Genomic DNA, 22,553 nt, shown 5'->3' on the forward strand with positions numbered 1-22,553 from the left:
CGAAGACATAATAGGATGCTTACTTCTCTGTGTGTTTGTTGGTCCCATCTGAGTTTAAGTCCAACGTGGGCAGATAGACTTTACCATTTTTTGCAGCAGTCTTCCCAGAATCACTAAACACACTGCCTGTCAAATCCTAGAACCCCAGAAAATGTTACTTGAATGTCATAGAGATGTTGAAATCATTCTTTGAATAGACTGAGATCCTGTTTAATTATGAAATCTCAACTTGATTCTCACAAGGGTCAGGGATCTCATGGGATTTAATGGGATTTAATGGGATCCAGTTAGTTTGTTTTTTTTTTTTTTTTTTCTAAAAAGTAGTTGAATTTGAATTTGAAAAGTAGGTGTCTTTGCATGAGCATAAGCTGAATCAAAATAAGAGAGAAGTAGGGGCTATGGAGATGGGTGCTTATTGCATGAAAGAGCCAGCTTGGGCTTGGACCCCAGCATTTATGTAAAAGCCAGGCATGGAGGAGCATGCCTGCAGTTCCAGCACTCTGAGGTGGAGCTCTGCACATCTCAGAGGCTTCCAGCTCAAGGTCTAGTAAGCTGACGGTTCAGTGAGAGACTCTGCTTCAAACAATAGGACGTTGAGTGTCATAGAAGAAAGCAATCTCATCATGTATCTTCCACAGACACAGGATGCCCAGGTGAGCATATCCACACGCAGGACAACAGACAGACCCACAGTAGGACAAAGAGACTTAAACCACAGAGTGAGTAAATGTGAGGATTAGAGTTACTAATAAAAATCTACACCACAGAATTCAGAAGTAAAAAGAATTTAATTCAAAGTACTATACTCCAGCCATAGTAGAAGTTTTGGATGGCTTTGAAGAGAAGTATTTGAATCCCAAATTAAGTTACAGCCTATAAAAAGTATGTCTTTGTTCAGTCGACATTTTCAAAACATTCTAAAGGAATTCAACTTTATAAAAGTTTATGATCAAAACACATTGTATGAAACTTGAAACTCCCAAAAAACTAATAAAAATTAATAAATAAGCTGGACAGTGGTGGTGCACGCTTTTAATCCCAGCACTTGGGAGGCAGAGGCAGGTGGATTTCTGAGTTTGAGGCCAGCCTGGTCTACAGAGTGAGTTCCAGGACAGCTAGGGCTATACAGAGAAACCCTGTCTCGAAAAACAAAACAAAACAAAAATTAATAAATAAATGTAGCTTACTTTCTTTTTTTCTTCTTTCTTTCTTTTTTTTTTTTTTGTTTTGTTTGTTTGTTGGCTTTTGAGACAGGGTTTCTCTGTATAGTCCTGGCTGTCCTGGAACTCACTTTGTAGACCAGGCTGGCCTTGAACTCAGAAATCAGCCTGCCTCTGCCTCTCAAGTGCTGGGACTAAAGGCGTGCACCACCATGGCCCAGCAGGTTACTTTCAAAGAAACTTCTGACCTTTGTTTTCAACATTAAAGAGCCAAGTAATCTTGGCTATTGTTCAAGGAGGAAATGCAGCTCTCCATGAGGAGCATAATCTCCATCGAAAACAATAAAGGCTGGCGTTTCTGAACCTTGCAGAGATGAAGCTGTCCTTTCAGTAAGCATGCATATTATAGCAATTTAGGAAAATCTACCCTGCAAACCTTTGACAAATCACTTTGCTATTTGACAGGAAGTGGGAATTCCTTATTTGTTAAGCCCTTTATCTATTGACACATGATAGAAAATTTGAGATATTGCTATCCAAGTATTGGTATTCTGGGTATTATTGAGGATATTTCATAAATTGTTTTGGAGAATGGAGTAAAGTTTGGAAAACTGCACTGCAGCTGGATCAGGGAGGTTGTTTCCATCGCTTTACCTGCTCTCTGATTAAATGGCCAAACAGATGAATGCAATGAAAGAAAATGGCTGTGAAGGATCACAGAAAGGGCTGAAAGAGAACAGAGGACTGGGTTCGTCCAACTGTCAATACTACGACAAACCCGAGAGCAAACTCAGGAGAAACAGACTGGAGGAGGGAAGATTTATTTAGTTCTCTGATCGCAGAGGTTTCAGTCCGTCGTCTTACGCCTCCTTTATCTTGGGTGTGAGCCAGGTAAAATGTCACGGCAGTAATGGAGTGCGTAGGAGGAAAATTGTCAATTCATGATGGCCTGGGAGCAGAAGGCAAGAGAAGAAGAGGTAGGGACAAGATAGATCTTTCCAGTGAGCCAATTCTCCCAACCATGTGCTGCCTCCCAATAACAACACCTTACTGTGAATTCATTAAGAGATTAATCCATTGATCAGGCCAGTGCCTACAGGACCCAGTCACTTACCAAAGGCCCATCAGTTGGCAAGCAAGTCTCTAATGGATGAGTCTTTAAGAGATATATTAGTTTCAAATAAAAATGGAAAGAGTATCCCGAGAATGAAATGTGAGCTGCCATCAGTATCCAAGGTAAGAGATTTGTTCTTGTATATCATTTGATGTTACCTGCGGAGAGTGGTAGGTTTTAATTTTAGGAATTTGCCCTCGTGAGTTTTGAATGATCAGTGTTCTTCAGAAACGTGTCTCGGTTTTGCAGAAGAACTGAAATCGTCTGATCTGTAAAGTAAGCTCCGAGAATGATCTAGTATTCAAACACTGACTCCGCCCCTGTGTGACACAGTGGAGGAGGAGGAGAGGATTGGCCCGCAGAAGTGGGCATCCCACGCTGTCACTAAGTCATCCGGTGGGCTTAGTACACCCATGGGGTCTTGTAAGGTTTCAGTTTCCCATTCCATAGGAGAAAGGGCTCTGCTAGCTGAGGTCTCCGTGGGTTGGGAATTCATTCATCTCGGCCTCAGTGAAGAGGAGGTCGGCAGCACCCTGCTGCCCCTTGATTTTCCTGTTGGAAGCAAAGGAGAGAGCTAGGCCTGCACGTAAATTATTAGCACAGATTCTTTCATCTGACCCGGTGGCTTGGGGGCCTGAGAAGATGCATATACATGCCCTGGATGGGCCCAGGCTGTGGCTCGTTTATAAAGAGTGGCCTCCACAAAGCCAGCTGTCAAAACAGCAATGATTTGCCCGAGAGGCCTAGGGGTGAAAACGTTCAGATGAAGAGATGCAATGAGGAAGAACTACAGAAACCTCCCTAATAAATGGCCAGACTATTAGCTCTATCTATTGATTCCACATCTTGAGCTCAAAGGATGGAAACTTTTCTGAAAGAGTAATATTGACCAGCAGAAGCAATTGCCTTCTCGATTTCAAGCTGCCAGTGAGTGCGTTATTTGTGGCATGTGTTCTCTCTTGCACTTATCTGCCTGCTCACCTTTGCACGCATTCAATAGAATTGAGTCTTTACTGCATTGGCCATCTTTGCTTTACTTTTACCACCAAAAAGATCCACCTTACCACACGTTTTCAAAATCAGATCTAGCTGGGACACTGAGGAAGTGGCTGAGCTGGTAAAGAGCTCCTCACTGTTCAAGCATGAGGACCTGGGTTCAGATCCCCAGCACCCGTGTAAAAACTGGGGCAGCTTGCAGTGCCCTTGGAATCCTATCATTGAATGGGAGTGCATAAGTGGAGGACGAATACCAAGGGCCTTCTGGTCAGTCATCCCATCACCTCATCCAATGACTGATCTTTGAACTGAATGAGAGGAACCTATTCAAAAGAAAACTGTGGTGAGCAACGGAGGCGGACAGTAGTTGCTGACTTCTGACTCCTACACGTGCATACATACAATATGGATATGCATGCATACAAACATGTATCCTTAGCCCCGTACACACACACACACACACACACACACACACACACATTTAACTGGGTATGGTAATGTAAGTATAATCCCAGCACTTGGCAGGCTGAAGCAGGAGGAGGGGGTGTTAAAGGCCAGCCTGGGTTGCATGCTGAAACCCTGTTCCAAGAAAAAAGAAAAAAATTGGATTTAGTTTCTTAATCAGCAATTAATCATACATATCAGGGGGTGTTACATATACATATGGATGTAATTGGTGACATTCTAGATAGAGTAAGATGTAAGATTTTTAAGATTTTAAGGCCACGTTGAATACAAAATTAAGGTATAAACCAGTTATATCCAGATGATTTCAAGTCAAGGTAGAATTATTCTTTACTTATTCATTCACTTGATGGAAAATTATTGAGACCTTCTAGAAATGCAAATACCTCAAAGTCCAGAGTAAGATGGAGAGTGAGCTTTGGTAAAGAAATTCTTATTCTGTGAACTGAAAGCCCTTGAGTTCAAAGTTCAAGAGATGAGTGGAGGAACAGCTGGTCTGGGCCAGATCCCAGAGAGCCTGCCCCACTACCCCAGGGAGTTTGGCTTTTGTCTGGAACATACCCTTGAGGATTTGAGAGTAAAGGGGGTGAGTGTAACGTGTATGGGGGAGCATACATGATCAAACTTGCATGCCGATAGTTCACCCAGTATAGAACACACTAAGCAACGCACAACCGTCTTACAAAGCTGGGTTCAGTTTTGCTAAGGATATCATAACAAGATACTAGGCTGGCAGTTCTAAGCAGTGGATTTCCCAGAGTTCTGGAGGCTACAAACCCAACTTCATGCAGAGTTTGTCTCCTGAAAGATCTCTCCCTGACTTGCAGATGGCTGTTACTTGCTGTGTCCCCAGTCTGGCCTATCTATGATTGTACCTCTGGTGTCTAGATCCAGTTCTTCTAAGGATGAAGGCCCACTGTGATGTCCTCTTTAAAGTCCTTGTGATATGTTGAGGTACTCACAGTGAAAGCCTCTTCATGTGAATTTAGGAGAGACAGTTTAGCCCATCCCAGAAATTAGCTGAAATCTGAGAGACTTTCATGCTATCTAAAGAGGGCATGGAGCAAGAGGGTAGGGATGCATGTGACAAAGGACAGAAAGTAAATTGTGAGAAACAATTCAAGGCAAAGGTAGGATATATTCACCCTACTTCAAATATCCAGGAGCAGGAACTGTGGCAGAACCAGAATCACGTGTTCATTAAACTAAGTCCCCCAAGACACCAAAAAAACAGTGAAAACAAAAGAAGACAGGGAGGGACCCGACAGAGACCTACAACCTCCATTTCCAGAAATGCTGGGCCTAAGAAGACATGACAGACTTTTCTCCAACTACGCTATTGCTGGAGAACATGTGTTGTGTAATTTCCGGAGGGAACTGTGGCATCGGAACATAGAGTTGTTCTAAGGAGACCCTAGGAACAGTATGCCAATGGAACCAACATTCATTTGTGGAAGTCTCCTTAGTCACTCTGATCAAGTGTGCAGTTCTTGCTCGTAAGAAATAGGTGCTGGTTGAGAGTGGAGGCAGAGAAACCCTGGGAGAGGAAATAAACACCGTCTCTGTCTTCCACAACGTCTTGTCACTGTCTGCATTGATTAAGATAACCTCCCCCGTGAGGTCTCCTCGTGAGTTTATCCTTGTAGTGCTTCATTACAATTTTGAGTTATAAAAGGAGAAAAGTCAATTTTATCGAATCCTAAATTTGACTCAAAGCCACTTCCTGTCCAGGGTGCAAATTATTAAAATTGATGTAGGATGTGTGTGCGAGGTAATATCCCCCTTCGTAGGCCTCTCTCTAAATTTCAAGATACTCTGCGGAGTGGATTCGATTTCCAGGGTGTGGGGACTCTGAAAAGAAAATAGAATTGTGTATTGATGCCTTCAGAAATATTATTTGATGGCAATAAAATATTCCCTGAAATTCCCTTCAGAGGGGAGAAAATGGAGTTTGTTTTCCGTAATTGCATTTGCTAGCATTCGCTCTCACACTTTCCAATATAAGCCAATTGCAACCTGTGATTTGGTTTTGCTTATTGGCAAAAGTACCATGTAAATTGATCTGTGATGCATTTAAAGAAGACGCTTTGAAAGTTTGGAAATTGAGATGGCTTTTTCTTATTAGATTTCGAGAGTATTAGAGTTCATTTCTATATTTTAGTCTAATGTAATATTAGCCAAATATGTTCTTTTTCAATTTAGTTTTAATCAAGTTCTAGAAGAGCATTTTCATCTAGCCCCAGTGGTGCTGTTAAGGCAGAGACTGCATTTCTACTGTCAGCCTTCTGCTCTGCTGTCTGTAGCCCCACCCCTCAGAAGCCTTGTGTGCTCGAGCCCCGCATTCATGGGCCCCAGTTCTATTTAAGCACAGAAGAACAGCAGTGATTTCAAAACGGGCTTTTTTTTTTTTTCCTATTTGCAAGGTTAAGGAGGAGGGAATTTTAAAAGCCACTAAAATAGTTATTTCTCTTAAAAGATATGGCCTTTATGCCTTGTGTTATTTTTATTTAATTTGGTCTTCGCCATGCTTAATGATGTAAAATGCAAACACACGGGATTTGCATTTGTTCCCCTAATTATTCAGGAGAATAATTGCCACTTATTTTATAATCATCACTGGGAGGAACACCTTCCTCTCAGTTGCTTCTGAAAGCCTTTGCAGGGGAAGAGATCCAATATATTCATCAGCTCATCATAGAGCCTTGTCCTAGGCACTTCTGGGTTAATAAAGGAATTCACTGAGTATCGTCTTAAAGGACTGGGAAGGAAGTAGGAGACACCACTTATCCCAAATGATGTTACAGTATGCGACAAAACATAGCAGAGAGTCACAAGTGCAGTCATTGTCTTTTGTGTGCCAGGTATTGTATTCCATCTTTGCTGATTGGGTTCATTTTCACGTCCACTTGTAGGGTAAATCATGTCACTGTCTTTCTTTCGTGATAAGTAATATTAGGTTGAATCGCATGCTTTCAATCTGAGTTTTGAAGGAGACATGTGATGGCACTGGGCATTTGATCTGGGGTCAAGCCTGCTCTCTTTCCTCCCTGCCCAGAACTCATGTTCTCCCACCCTCTACAGGGATACATACACACTGATATGACACTTGACAATGTCTTTACCAATATGTCTTGGTGCTGTCTCACAAAGCCCTGATTTGGATCCATCTTTCTGTCGTGGAAAGAAATAGGTTGAAGTGTCTTTAGAAGTTAGTCCATTCAGATCAAATTTGGCGCAGGTTGTTCTAAATTGTTCTAAAGAAGCCAAGGCCCTTGTTTGTAAGGGAAGGCTGGAGAAAATTAACAGTGGGATACAATGCCATTGACTGCTGTTGTCCAGACAGGTGGTGCCGATGTGGTTGACGAACATCAGTCAGACAGATAGCACTATAGACAGATACCACAATAGCCTCATGTGGAACGCATAGCATGTTGGGCTGGGTGGCAACTTTGAGATATTATGCACTTGAGAACAAGGAGGCATTAGCCATTATGTATGATACCTAATGGTGTCTGTATATACATATGAGTGTGGATGGTGTGTGTGTGCGCGCGCACATGTGTGCATGCTCCATGTAAGTTATGTTGTAGCATAGTTATGGTGGAGACAGGAATGCATATAAACAAGAAGTTAGTGCAGGCTGACAACAACATCTCTGAGATGTGTTCATAGTCTTTAAAAATAGTGAGCACTAATGGCTGCACTCTCGTGGTTTTGCACTTCTCCGTTATGCCACTCATTGTTGGTGAATTGGTGACTGTTCAAGTCAAGAGGGCATCTTGGGGTGATGGAGTAGACTTTTGTCTTCTTTGTGTGGAACAATGCTTGTACCATCTCTCGAACCTTAGCAGTCTCATTATGAAGGAGGCTGAAGAAGGTGACAGGCCTTCTCTGCTGTCTTTGTACACTCCCATAAATCCTCCAGTGGACTGACTGTCAAGCCTGCACTCGGCATTCCTCCCTTCTCCTGGGATTCTGGCTTGGCCCTGACATCATTGTAATCTAGTTTTCTGTGTTTAATATTTCTTAGACTTGGTTTCCCATTGCAAGCATGGAAGAAACCCTAATGCATGAGTTTCAGAGGAGAAGGTAGCAGTCTGAACCTGCTGTGTGGCTCCATCAGCAAGTGAGTATTAACGTGAGAGCTGTCAGGACTTGTGCAAATTAATGGAGCCTGACAGGGGACAGACTGAGGTCAGAGAGGGAGCTTGCCCTGACTGAATGTTTCGGTGGTTTTGCAGCTGAGGCAAGTGAGTGCAAATGTGGAGCCAAGAGGGATTCCTGGAGTTCTCTGCATTCACTTAATGCATAGGCAGTGGGCACCATGTGCCAAAGTCTTTTCTGGGCTTAGGAGATGCCAATAGCAAATGGTGGCCACTGCCTCTTTAGAGCTAAGAGTGCTGTCTTCTCACTTCAGGCTGGACCAAGCCTTCTTTGCAATCCTCACCCAGAGATCACCAAGTGAGAAACTGCGAAGAAAGGTCTCCTCAGGCAGTCTCTGAGCCACATTCCTTTCTATCCTCCTAGCCTCTCAGGTCATTTTTTTCTGCCTTTCATCCTCCTGCAGAATTTTCTGCTTGGTCAGTTCTCTGGCTTGAGTTTTTCTTACTCATTCCTCAGCAGAATTGTCTTCAAGACCTTGACCATTTTCCGTGGTTCCCCCTGGAATCACCATATTAAAACTATAATAATACTTTTAATCAGGGAAAAGGTCTTCTTATCTGTCCTCTGGGTAGCACAGGGTCCCCTTACACTGCTGATGTGTCGGACTGGTGTTCTAAAACATCTCCTGCCTCTGCTGCAGGAGGGCCAAAGGTTTCAGGAGTGCAAATTCCTGAATTGCAGTCTATCACTGTCTCGTCTTTTGTTTAGAAATGAACCAGTGATCGTTGTAGTGTGTTTAATAGTAACTGGACTCTTTGTGGTGCTACAAAGTGAGGGTGGTATCCAGCACATTAGAACAGAGGGTGAGCCTGAAGGCTGTGCTTCTGAGTCAGATCTTCCTGAGCACGCGGGACCAGATCACATTCTCCTTTTCTGATTCCGCCTCTCTTTCTCCTCTTCTTGCTACAGAGTGAGTGTTACGTACTGCCATTCTTATGATGCCGATAGCCTTGGTTCCTTCACACATTTTCAAAATCTCTAATTCAGGAGAATGGAGGGGAACGTACACAGGAACTGAAGACCTTAAAATCTGCTTCCGAACTAGGCTTTCTTTTTACAGATGAAAACAAGAGACAGCCATGTTGGCTTTGGATGCTTTTTTCCTGTGCTGTGTGCTAGGTTTTCCCTGTGGCTTTAGCTGATGAAAATACAAGATCACAATCGATTAGCCTTATTTACCAGTTTCTTGATTTAAAATATAGGCCATGGGGAAGGTGGTTTTGTCATTAGCTACAAACTAATGAGCCATTTTGGTTGCCCCATTTCCCATAATCCTTACTCAGGAGGAATGAAAAGTGTCAGGCAAACGCATGTGGAAGGCAGATGCCCTGGAAAATGGAATTGTTGGAATACCTTCTATAATGATTTATAGCAGAAAAATGGGCTGCAGTTATATGATACTTAATTTTGAGGCACATTAATTTTTATTGAAGGAGTGGAACAAGCTACCCTGGGACTCTTATTTATCCAGAACTGCACTTGTATGTGATCATTTAACAGTGATACACCAGTGCCCCGTAGTCTGTTATGTTCTCAGTTACTTCAGGTCACAGGATTGTCCCATTCCTCTCCAGCCCCTAGAGGTGTTTGAGCTTATTACCTTAGACTTCCTGTCTCTTGTCCAAGCTCATTTAGCCAATGAATTTCTAAATTCTGGGGCCTTACATCAAGTAGACCTTCTTTTCCTAGAGGAGGCTCCCATATTCTCTCTCCTGGGAGGTAAAAGAATTATACCAGCAGCTGCAGTTGAATTTAGGGAATGTCTTAAGTGAGCCAAGTTTTGTGTTGTCATAGCATGAGGCTGACATTGCCCCTCATGCCTCATGCAGGAGAAACCCATGATGTAGCTAGAGAAGCATCTAGAATGGAGAATGCTGTTTCATGGTACAAATGAAAGGGCACATAAAGATTGGAACTTGCAAATAGATCACCATGGGTGGGCAAATGGCACAGGAGGTCTCTTAACAGAGGAACCTCAGCTAGGGATTGTCACGGTCTAAGAAATTGGGTCTTGTACAGTAAAATTTTAGAAGCTAGATTCTAATCCCACTTGTGTTAACAATATGGATGGTACCTGCATGGCGAAGTGCAGCATCTCTGGTACTGTGTTTTTAGATCCATAGAATGGACTTCGGTGAATTTTGTTCTGGGTTTTTCCATTTTTAAAATCATTTTTAGATAATTTTTTCAAATGTTATGTTAATACATATAGGAAATTCAAATAACACAGAACTGTTCTGGTGAATCTGGGAGCAAGTCCTCCCCACAACCCTGTGCTCTTCTCCAGCATCTTGCTCTATCTAGCTCTGGGGAGACCTTAGACCAGGATGCCAGGCTACCTTGTAACACTCTCCTGCATCTGTGCTGTGATTAGTTGGAGCCACTTGAGTGCGGGATGCTGTGAGCAGGGACAGGTCCCTTTGTTTACTTTACAGTGAGGGCTTAGACCTGAGACACTTAGTTGAAGATCTTCACCTTCACTGATGCTGCTGACTCTTTGTTCTTGGCTACACACCCACATAAAGGGCACCCACCCGGAAGGCTCTAGAGAGAAAGCAGAGACACTTCAAGGGAGTACAAGCTAAGTAAAAGATAAGAGGAATGCAATCTGGATATCCTCCATTTTACTCCTTTGTGCATGAAAGTCCAAGAGACAGGCTGCTAGACAAGAGAAGCAAAGAAGTGGTGTGTTAGGGCAGGGATAGGATGACCTCTAGGGACAGTCTGCCTTACCCCTGGGCACAAGCTACAGGCTTCCTAAGCTTCCTCTCTTTATCCTGAGACCCAGTCGCCTTATTGGTCCTAATAACACTCATATTGGTTACAGGTATTTTGGATCATTGTCAGATTCTGCTACAGTTTTCAGAGGCTTCGCTTCCATCTTCTGTTGAGATTCTTCGAGAGTAATGGTTGTGTGTGGCATCAGGGAGGGATCTGATCTATGGATGAGTAGTGGTTTCTTGGATGGCAGTTGGGAGGGGTAGTTTCCAGCAGCAGCACAGCTAATAGACATTAGAATGAAGACAACATCCAAAATTGTTTAGGATCCTGTTTAATCTTACTGAAGCTTACAAGTCATATTACTTATATTACTTACAGGTTATATTACTGTTTCCTCCTTATATTTAAAGAAAGAATAGTTTGAAAAGCATGGGCTGGAACTTAGCTGGCCAGGCCAGATGTTACAGAATAGGACACGACACATTATAAAAACTTAAACTTGGAAGAAAATATGACACAGAGCTACATTTTTTCATAGCCTATCATGTCAAGCGCAGTTCCTGGAGTCTCAGAAGCTTCAGGAAAGCCTTGGAGAAGCTCATCCATTGTATCACTAAGCAAATATGAATTGTGAACTTACCATTGGGAAGTATTGGACTGAGCTCTTTGAGTCAAACAAGAACCCACGGGCACGATACATACCTTCAGTCAATAGGAAGATGAGTCACACAGAGAAAGCAACACTAAACACTGGAGCACCAGTAGTAACCTTGATTTGCTGACATGCATGTGCTCCATGCAGCCAGCATTTGTCATCATCACCCTGAGAGCAGAGGACATCTGCTCAAAGTCATACAGCTCATGCACAATGGAGCCTGTGGAGTCCCCACTCTTAACCCCATGTTCCTCTGCAGCCCATGTGCTACCGGCTTAAAACTGAGTCTTAAGAATAGACATTTGAAAATCATGGCAAGACAGCACTAGATACTATCTGAAGATGGGAGGAGGGTGAAGGAGGATGTCCTAAGTTAGACAGGGTGCAAAGACATCAAAGGAAGAAGAGAGGGGTGATGCTTGACACGAGAGAAGGGAGTCTAGCGAGCACAGCCTCAGCAGTCAAGAGGGTGGAGATTTGCAGAGACAGTGTTGTCGCTGTGGTCAGACCAGCCCAGGAGAGGACTGAGAAGAAGCTTCGCTTTGTCCCTCAGGCAGCTATAAGTGGTGTCCTGCGAGAGCTATTGGAGGATAATAAAAACAGAAACCAGAATTCCTTGAGTTGTATATTATTCGGTATAAAACTCTAGTGACCCATCAGGCAGAGCCAATGTGGGGCAAGCAGAAGCAGCGGTGAGAGCAAGAAGTTCTGTAGAATTTGTGAGCATTGCTGGATTTTCTCATTTTCCAGAAGAGGGTGGGAAGCCCTGAAATCATGTGTGTGTGTGTGTGTGTGTGTGTGTGTGTGTGTGTGTGTGTGCGCGCGCGAGTGTGTGTGTGTGTGTGTGTGTGTGTGTGTGTGCGTGTGTGTGTGTGTGTGTGTGTGTGTGTGTGTGTGTGCGTGCGCACGAGTGCATGTGTGAGATAGCTTCTGCTTTCTAAATGTTAGTTCATCTTTTAAGAGTAAAATTCTGTTAAGAACTAAACTTGACATATCTGTAGGTTGAATTTATCATATCTGGACTCCTTCCAGAAGTCTCAAAGCAAAATGCTGAAGCATCTTGATCCACTTAGGACCATGTCTGCAGCAGGCATACATACCTGTTTACATGCCAATGGCCGCTTATTCTTACTTCATTGGGAAGGGTAAATATAAACTCACAACAAAAGAAGATTCCATAAATGGAGGACTGATGGCCCAAGAAAGAAGATCAAAGCAACGTTTTCACGGCAGAGGAGTTTAGTTTAGAGTCTAGTTGTTGTCAGGTGGTAGTGGTTCATGACTAAATTCCAGCACTTGGGAGGCACAGGCACTTGGATCTCTGAGTTTGAGGCCAGCCTGGTCTACAGAATGAGTTCCAAAACAGCAATGGCTACACAGAGAAAACCTGTCTCCAACAACAACAAAGCAAACAAATGAAAAAGAGTCCAGTTGTTAGAAATATAAGTTGTAACCAAGATGGAATGATGGGGAAGTGGAGACTAAGAAGCAAAGAGGTCCTTTCTTTCTCCTGTTTTGTCCATGTGGTTGGGCATTCTGAGAATTGAAGAGAAACAGACAGATTTTATGGTGTCTGTGGAGCATAGCAGTGCAGCAGCCGGGAGGGGCTGTTGGCCTTCCTATTATCACTCTGTTTCTTTTCGGAGGACAGAGTTACACTCTGTAGCCCAGGTTGGCCTGGAACTGTGTCCTGAGTGCTGGCATTGCAGGCCTGAGCTAACACACTCAGCCCTAAGTAGGACACGACATGCTGTCTCTGGTTGCTTATCGGTCCGCTATTGTTTACCTGAAGTTGTACTCCCAACTGATGGCTGGGATCCCATATTTTATTTACTCATTCATTCATTCATTTGCTACTTAATGTAGCATTGTTGCTATACCTCTAATTGACCTCTGCTGTTGTTTATTCAAAGTGTTCTGACCATAACGTATATATTTTATTACATGTGTACATTTAGCTATATACATGAACATATTGCATACTTTTGTATATTACATGTATTTATTATATATACACATGAAAATGCTATAGACCACATTGACATTAACTTTCCAATTATGCATTTAAAAAAATATCCACACTACGTAACCTTTTCATTCCACCTAGAATAATCGTGTCCATCGTTCCCAGGACATTCTAATTCCATTAGTTAGTTCTTTGGGTTCCACAGAGCAAGAACTTTCCATGTTAGGAAAGCAGAATTTGGCCTTGCTTTTTATTCAAGTGGGTCGGCCTAGATGGCCTGATCTGAATAAAATGGATAAAGGCAGGCACCTCTTTGTCTGACAATTTGAAAGTGATGCTATTTGAATACCAAGAAGCTTGAAGCTTGACTGCGGAGCCTTCCAAATTAATCTAGTCTTGTAGGGAAAAAAAGAAAGAAAGAAAGAAAGAAAGAAAGAAAGAAAGAAAGAAAGAAAGAAAGAAAGAAAGAAAGAAAATGCCATCAAGTAACAGGAGATTTGTCAGCCGCCCTGCTTACACTTTTCATATAAAACAGAAAGGTTGGCAGATTATAGACGAAAGGTCAGCTCAGCAAAAAAGAAAATCTGTCAGACAATCTCATAACATAGGTAACCCAGGGCGGAACTTGGAAGCTGCGATTGGATTCTCAGAGAGAGATGAGTCTGTTGGCGGCGTGTAAATATCATCACCGCTCCTGTGGCTGTTCATTTTGGTGGCTCCTTCTCTAGCGGAGTCGCTGAAATCTGATTTAAAAGACACAGAGGATTCTTGTTTTCTGAGGAGGATTTACTTCACAGAAGTTTCACCTTTGATTTCTTGTTTGTTTGTTTGGAAGAGCTAAAGGGGGTGAGGGGAGGACTTCGTTTGCCCAGTGTCTTAGATTCAACCGTTCTGAACCAAAAAATCTAAAAGGAGGGAATAGTGAGAAATGGAGCAACAGCAGCAGTGGCGTCTACTGAATGAGTGTCCAGTGTGCCCAGCATCACCGATAGACGAGCTAGACAGCCACAGTGTGATGTGAACCAGTAGCCAAGGCCCACTCTGGCAGGACCTGCCTCAGGACTCACTGCTGCTCTGGAAAGCATTTTCAGCCTGTTCTGACTTGAGGAACCCAGCCGAATCTGTGGGTGCATGATCTACCCACAATCTGCCGCAGCCTCACTGTATCAGCAGGAACTGTGCTGGAAACTGGAGGCCCTGTTAATCCATCTTTCATCTGTGCTTCAAGTGCAGAATCGTGCAAAAAAAAAAAAAAAAAAAAAAAAAGCAGCACCGTTCTAAGGCGTTTGCAACACACATCACGCTCCTAATTGCCCAACTTGCATAAGCACGCCTTTGAGAGTGGCTTCCTTCTTCTACTGCACTCTTCCCCACAGCCCTGCAAATAACTGAGGCCAGAGGTATGTCACACAGCAGTGTATGCAGCCGTCAGGTATCTCTTGACTCTTGGCCTCAGTGTTTCTGATTCCCTTACTCCACAGAATCATTTACTACCATTGTTTTCACCTTCTCTCAAGCTTTCCCGTTACAGCACACGCTATATATGCAGTTTTATTACCCTTAGAAACTGAAAATCAAGAGCTGAAGAAAAATTGCAATGTTATAAAACGTCACCACTGTCTCAGAGAAACACTTGGGCTAGCAGCTGCCTGTGCTTCAGGCTGCTGGCATGGTGGAAACTCTCCAGTGCAGTCTTTATAGATTGCTCTGCTGAAATCCAAGTGCCAATGGCAGAAGTTACTACCACTCCCAATAAAAAGTCTCTTCCCACTAAAGCTTCCTTAATTAAATCATCAGCTCTGGCTTGCTGGTAAGGATCAATTCTTACTAGAGTATTCTTTCCTGCTCACGGTAACCTTAATTCTTCCCAGAATGGCAGACAACATTAATTTTGCACTGGACCCAGGAGCCTCAGCAAGGTGGAATTATATGTGCCTCCGCCCCACCCTTATTTTCACCCCAAAATAAAATAAAATGAGCGATAGTCCATCCACGAGGTTTGAGGGATGGGTAGGGAAAGAATTAATCTAAGGATGGGGATGGCTGCCTGGCTCTATCTCCCCTTGGAAATTTGGTTCTTATAGCATCACAGTGAGTTATTAATATGTATGACCTGTACTTTATTCAAACATTATAAATCTATGCAGGAGTCTGCTGTTTGGGTTTTCCTTTCTAGCTTTCATTCTTCTTCCCAGAATTATCTCATTTCGATCGGGAAACTTTTGCATAAAGAGCGCACACCGAGAACTCACATTTCCATAGCATAAATATTAAAGGGGGGTTAAGCTTTACAGTTTCTTCTCCCATCCCAATGGGAGGAAAGTTGGCCTTCCAGTCACCGGCCCTTAATAGTGTTCTGTTTACTCAGAAGCCAAAAAGGTAAATGTAAAATTAGATTTGCATTATGGCATGATAGGCTCCTTCTCTGGACTTAGGATGCACTGTTGGATGCTTTGTTTGAAGGGTATACTAAAAATGTAGCTCATATGCGTGCTGTTAAAAATACTTGGTTGTCTTAATTTATTGAGAACCAGACTGAGTTCAAGCCTTCTCTTTAGGATCATGGTCAATCTTTACAAAAAAGCAGAAGAAAAACCTGGATAATTGTGTATGCAGTCACCACGGTGGATCTGCAGAGACTCATCACGGTGGCTCTGTAAAATCTAGAAAGAAATGGAGCTGGAGAGATTGACGCCTTCTTAGCAGCTGTTTAGCTTCATGGAGCTTCCTGTTTCCCGGTTATTTTCATTTTTGGTAGCATAAAAGAGTAGCCATAAATTTTGGTTTACATGGAAATAGAAGGAAATGTGTGAGTACTTCATTCGGGTGATCTGTCTGCTGATCACAGTCTTGGCTGTTGTATTTTGTGATGGGAAATGAATGTGCTAATTGGCACTTTTTTTTTCTCTCCTTCTTGTTATTACAGGAAACCTGCCATATGAATATAAAATTGTGATTGCTGGGAATCATGAACTGACATTTGATAAGGAATTCATGGCAGACCTCGTTAAACAGGACTACTACCGTTTCCCTTCTGTGTCCAAATTGAAACCAGAGGACTTTGACAATGTTCAGTCCCTCCTGACAAACAGTATTTACTTGCAAGATTCAGAGGTAACCGTGAAGGGATTCAGGATATACGGTGCACCCTGGTAAGTGCTCATTCAACAGGTTTCCTCTGTTTTCAAGTTGGGAACAAAAAAACAAAAACAAAACAAAAAACAAGAAACAACAACCAAAAAAACAAAACAAAACAAAACAAAAAAACCATCTTTGGGACTTAGCTGCTTTCCATGAAAATGAATAGGTTGGAAGGAAAGGCTGTTGGTTCATTGGCAACCAAGCACATCATCTGGTCCCACTGTAAATCACAGTATTGGGTATTTTCATCATCAAACAGACTCCTTTAGGTAACAAGAATGAAACTGAAGCTTTAGTAGACATATATGTGGTTACATGGCTGGGGCTCTACATGTATCTGTGCAAACATAGACTTGCCAAAGACTAATCTGTTAGTCTTGACAGATTTAGCTACTCTGAACATTCCATGAGTGTATTTCCCCTTTCAGTTTGTACGAAAGCAGTCCTGAAATACTTCACATATAGGTCAAGCTTTTTCAAGTCTCTGTACACATCAGACTGACTGGTTCTGTGAAGATAGCTTTTGAAATCTAGTCTCTAAGACCTCCCTGATTCTCCTCTCTCAGAGAAACCCCAGAAATCAGTGTTTTTATAAAGGCATTCCAGATGAGACAGATGCTCAGGCACTTTGGAGGTTGTTGATTGATAGTCCAGTACTAGAAGTCTAGAACTGTGCTCTGGAATGCATCCTATGGGCCCCACAGTGGGACTCTGGATCTTGGTTTTCATTGCCAGGTTTTAAAGGAGTTACTCCATGTTGCTGAACCTTAGATTTTGTACCGTTAAAATGGTGAGAATAAATAGTGCTTTTGACGAGGTCGTTGAAGGATTATGTAGGTGGCAGATGGAATGGATTTAGAAGCAAGCCTGGTAATTGGCTTATGGTAATATTTATTACTTCCCTGTTCTTGGCTCTACCCCCGTGATGTGGGCGGACTTGAGAAAGTTACTTAGCCCAGACCAATGTTTTCACCTCTGAAATGGGAATGTTTGACTGGAGACTATCTGTATCGGACAATTCCAAGATTACCTGTGAACCTTGAGTAGACCAACTAAACCTTCCCCATCCCTGCTGGAAAGCCCCCAAGACCTTTGCTGGGACAGAGCTGAAAGAGGAGTAACAGAGTTGTTTCTCAAATCTTTTTTCCCTGACTAATTGGACTTCATAGGGGAGTAGTTTGTAGGGGGTGTGAGAAGTACATTTTGTTGCACTTCACCCTGACAGTGACTGTGAGTTCCTCATTAACTACCATAAATGGGCACTGTTCTAAGTCTGCTATTTTATCAGTTGTCTAATTTAGTCTTTAGTGTTCTTGAAGGATTTAGGTACCAGTGTACCATTTAGCAAGTAAGCAAACTGAGGCACGGAAGGTTAAGACTGCTTAGGAAACCATAGGCAATGAGTAGTAGCCCTACTACCTTGCCATTGTGCCTGACTCCAGGAAAAATAGTGTGGCCAAGGGATTGAGTAGCAATGGGAGTGCTGGTGGAAGTGTGATAGTGTTTATAATTGCAGGTCTAGTTTAAATTGGACTCTATTAAAATCCATACACTTATTTTTATGCATGAGAAGATGGTAGAAGGTAATAGGATGAGTAGCATACATCCTGTTCAGCTGTGATCAAAGGAGTGACCTCAGTGTGAAACAGGGTGTTGATATCGGTGGTTTGGGACACGGAGCAGGATGTGAGCTTTTTCCACTTCCTGATTCAATTCTTAATACAATCTAATATTGAAGAATGACCTCTGGTTGTCAGAGAAGCTTGACATTCTGGTTAAAATCACTTCTTCAACCGTGTCTAGTGTTTTTGAACAATCTACAAAAGGCACAGGACATTGGGTTGTTCACAGTCAATGCTTTCAAAGGTCCCAGATCGCTAATCTCTGAAACAATGGCAGAAAGATAGAAAAAATATTTCCCATGGTTTAAGCTGATCTAAATCTGCTTAGGGAAGAACTAGCTAAACAAAATTATAGCTGTGATGTAGGGGGTAATGGTCAGGATCCCAAGGCAGACCTTGAATTATCTCAAGATATGAAAACATATCTGGTAGTTGGTAGTTGAAATATGGGGTGTGGTGGGATATGACCCCATCTAGGTGGTTGGTTCATGCTGCAGAAAAACTTTATATCAGAACGAGATTACTGTCATTTATAATTTTTAAAAATAATTTAAAATTTTTAATAATTCAGTATTAGAGAAGGTAATAGAAACTAAGCAAAATTATTGTGTCTTAAAATGTCCTGAAAGGCCGGGCGTGGTGGTGCATGCCTTTAATCCCAGCACTTGGGAGGCAGAGGCAGGCAGATTTCTGAGTTCGAAGCCAGCCTGGTCTACAGAGTGAGTTCCAGGACACCCAGGGCTACACAGAGAAACCCTGTCTCGAAAAAAAAAAAAAAAAAAAAAGAAAAAGAAATGTCCTGAGATAGTTCCTTGTAGTGTGTATTGAGAGTTTAAAAAAAACCAACCAAACAGACTTGACCCCTTTTTCCTGCTGAACACTTCTTTACAAAGAAGAGACTCTGTGGGTAGGATCTGGGACAGCTGAAGGAGGGATTTGTCCCATCCACTGAGGTTATTGGTACTTTGGTTTTTGACAAAGAATCGGATACTGGTGAAGGAGAGGTTTCCATTTCACCCTGTTCTCCTGAGACATCAGTTTCACTGTGAAAATGTTCTGTTTAAACGGCTATTCCCAGGGTTGTCTCAAAGATCTCTGCCTGAGCATTTCTGTGCATGGAAGCCCATGTGTCCCATCTCTACCACATACTCCCTGGGGCTTTGGATGAGTTCATCTGTCTTTGCTTTGGTTGGTTTTTAACCAAATTCCTCTGTTTTCTCATCTTTACTGTATCATTTCCCTCACAACATAAACTTTATGTACCCACAGTGTAGTGAAGACCCCCAAGCCAAGAGTTAGTATTTGAGAAGTGTAGCTGTCACCATGAGCAGTGGCGCATTGATCCTTTCTGTCAACTACCGGAGACTTTACACCAGGAGTCAGAGGGATGCATTCTGTCCCTGGTTCAGCCTCTGCTGATTGGATGATGCTAGATGAGACCCGGGTCTTCTCAATTTAGTATATAAAACAGAAGAAAAGATGTTTGTTTCATTCTTCAAATAAATGTTCACCAAAGTTAGAATCTTCAAAGATAATACATATTGGTAGGCATGGTTATTTTAATGCCTTACAAATTTTTAACCTTTTTTTACTATTAACATTTTACATAGGAGCAAAATTTGAGGGGAATTACATCATAACTAGTTCTTTTCTCATTTCAGGAGTTAAAGTTTTTTCATTGCTATTGTTTCTCTGAGATTTCCCCACAGGTAAAAGCCTCCTCGATAGCCTAATACATATTCCAAAATAGTAGAAACTAGTTAATTTAGACTTCCATGATTTCCAGCAAAATTTTTTAGAGGAAATGTTCAGTTATGAGTTGATATTACTGTTGGTGGTTTTCATTCAAAAACAAAAATCAAAACAAGAACTATTATACTAGCCATTTTCCATCCTGCCATCCAAGGGTTTCACGAAAGCAGTTGCCATCAGACTGAGGAAATTGCTCTAACTCTTGAAATTTAAAAATATAAAGATAGAGTGTCTGATTTTTTTTTAATTTTTTTTTTTTTAGAAAATGTGCTTAGTGTGCACAAGGCCCCAGGGTTTTGTCCTACAGCATCACCTTCCCTATAAGATAAAATAAAGTGATTGTTAGATGGTTTAACGTCAGAAAAAGAATATTCATCTGCCTTCACTGTGTGCTTCTAACTTGTGTCACAGCTGAAAGCTTCCCAACGACTAAAGAGAATAATGTTCCTTCCTGGTTTACAGTTAACTGGGAATTTATCTTCAGAAAATAGCTTGCAGCACATCTCAGCATTCCTGTGTGTTTCCAACTGCAGTGTGCCATGCCACTCATTATATCTCCAATGGAGAGGATTGGGATGTGATTTGATGGGGCTGAGAAAATTTAGTGTTCCAAACAGCAGAAGTTGTAAATCAATCCGGATGTTAGTCTGGAAGAGGGACTCCTTGAAGGGATGGAAAGTGTAGATGAGTTTTTCGGGGAGCTTCTTGCCCTCAGGGGGGAACTTGGCAGGAACACAGTTTTCTGTGTTCTATCTAAATTTCTACACCATCTTCTTCCATCAGCCTAAAGGAAAGCAATCAGGCATGCGCTTCAGATAACTCGTTCATAGGATTTTTCTTAACTTCTGCCGTCATTTCCTTTTGTCCCTTTTGGGAGACAGAAGAGAGGGATTGCGTCATCAGGCAGCCGGGCCAGCTTTGAAAGGTCACGGGCTTTCCATGCCTAAAGTGTTCACGCTTGGCCTCCAAGATGAACCTCCATTTCCTCTTAGTGGTTGCCCTCTGCAGCATTTTTCCCAAAGACAAAGAAGAGAGAGAGAGAAGAAGAAATTCTAATCTGTCAAATATGAGTCCGTGTAATAACTAACTGCTTGTCAGTTCATACCAAAGGGGACGTGGGATTTTGTAATCTTCTTCACATTTTTGATTACTGAACCTGTATCCAGCCTTTTAATGCAAGCGGGCTTCAGTTTAACTTTCACTTGGAACAGGCTGTGAAAATCAGCTGCGTCTTCTTTTAGCAATCTCATGATAGCAAGATGCTGTGGAGAAAGAAGGGAGGGAGGGAGGGAGGAAGGAAGGAAGGAAGGAAGGAAGGAAGGAAGGAAGGAAGGAAGGAAGGAAGGAAGCAAGCAAGCAAGCAAGCAAGCAAGCAAGCAAGCAAGCAAGCAAGCAAGCAAGCAAGCAAGCAAGCAAACCCATACTTACTAAGGGATAAGCAACCCCTGCTGTAAGAAGTAGACTGACCCTGGCCGCAGCCTGGAATGCTCAGACTTGAGCTATTATCTTGTTCCTTGCTAGCCTGCACCTTACTCCTCTTGCACAAAACCAGCCTCCCCTAGTATTTAATGAACATGAGTGGGGCTTTCCTATGTCCGGGAATTTGATCTCTCAAATCAAAGGGGTCAGGAACAAAGACCTCCTTTTTCACGTTAGAATGGACACAGGTGTAATTTGTCAGGTTTAGTAACTGGAGGAAGTGCCCTAACTTCTACAGCAGGAAAATTAGATCAGGCTCGGGCCTGGCCTTTCTAAAATGGCCAAAAGAGGAAGAGAGTGCCCACTGCCCTTCATTTTCAAAGGAAGCATGAGCCTGGATGCCCCTCCCTCCTCTGTTCCTTTCATTTGGCATCATAAACACATTGAGTTCATTCATTCACTTAGATGTAATTTCCTCTGCCGTTCTCTAAGCCAGAGTTAAGTGTCCTCCCCACTCTGTGGCATCAGTAATTGTATCTGCACCCCAATCGCTCCAAGGTTGCCTGTGCTGTCTTGCTCTGATCAGGGCGACAGGGCTTTATGGTTAGGCTGTCAGAAAAGCTTCAGATGTTTTTACTTCCAATTATAAGTTCCGTAATGCATCATGCATTTTGCTGACAGTCTCCAAGTTCTTGAAATAGTGAACAAATTAACAGCAGATATTGAGTGAGAGGATTAGAAAGCCAACTGGCAACTCACGATGGAGCTCAGATACAGGAATTGGGTGCAATGGGCTTGTTTATTTTATTTTCACAGTCATACTTTGTAATTAACTTAGGCAAAGAAAGAAGGAAGGAAGGAGGGGAAGGAAGGAAGAGAAGGAAGGAAGGAAAAGAAAACTCATGTCTCCATGTTCAGCTAGAAAGTCTGTTTGCAGATTGTAAATCACTGTTGGTTGCACACACTGTTTGCAGGGGTCCCTGGCTTTTGTTTAAGAGAATTCCAAAAGATATTGGCACACACACACACACACACACACAACGGTGGTGTGTGTGTGTGTGTGTTAAACAAATATGCACTCTGCTTTTACATGATTCTTTTTAAAGGCCCAGGCTAACATTTCATTTTGCTTGGCTCCAGGCCCACAGGCGCAAACCTATGGCTATTCTGCTGAGGTGTAGAGTTACAGAGCTCTGTTTACATTATTGCCTGTTTCAGAATGCAGCTGACTGCTCTTAAAGCCACACAGGATCAGATTTACTTCTGGTCTTAACAACTGCCTTATTTATTTGGGGGGGAAAAGAAAAAGGACAAAGCAAAACCAATTGGCTTTGCTTCCTAACTCCCATAGATAGCCAGTTCAGCACAGTACATACCA

General features: G+C 42.5%; 1 protein-coding gene across 5 annotated transcripts in view; it reads left to right on the forward strand.

The window, feature by feature from the left end:
* Window positions 1–22,553, forward strand: part of Mpped2 (metallophosphoesterase domain containing 2) — a 176,376-nt gene that overhangs the window by 74,142 nt on the left and 79,681 nt on the right. For 4 of the 5 annotated variants that reach the window (XM_021156097.2, XM_029474224.1, XM_029474225.1 and 1 more), the window contains one exon: window positions 16,168–16,393. In XM_021156097.2, the coding sequence (XP_021011756.1) occupies window positions 16,168–16,393 (226 nt within the window). Of the gene's footprint in view, window positions 1–7,842; window positions 7,862–16,167; window positions 16,394–22,553 lie in introns of those variants that run through there. The other variant, XM_029474226.1, reaches the window with a different exon arrangement.

Source organism: Mus caroli, chromosome 2 (assembly GCF_900094665.2).
Source record: "Mus caroli chromosome 2, CAROLI_EIJ_v1.1, whole genome shotgun sequence".
Classification (NCBI taxonomy): Eukaryota; Metazoa; Chordata; class Mammalia; order Rodentia; family Muridae; genus Mus; species Mus caroli.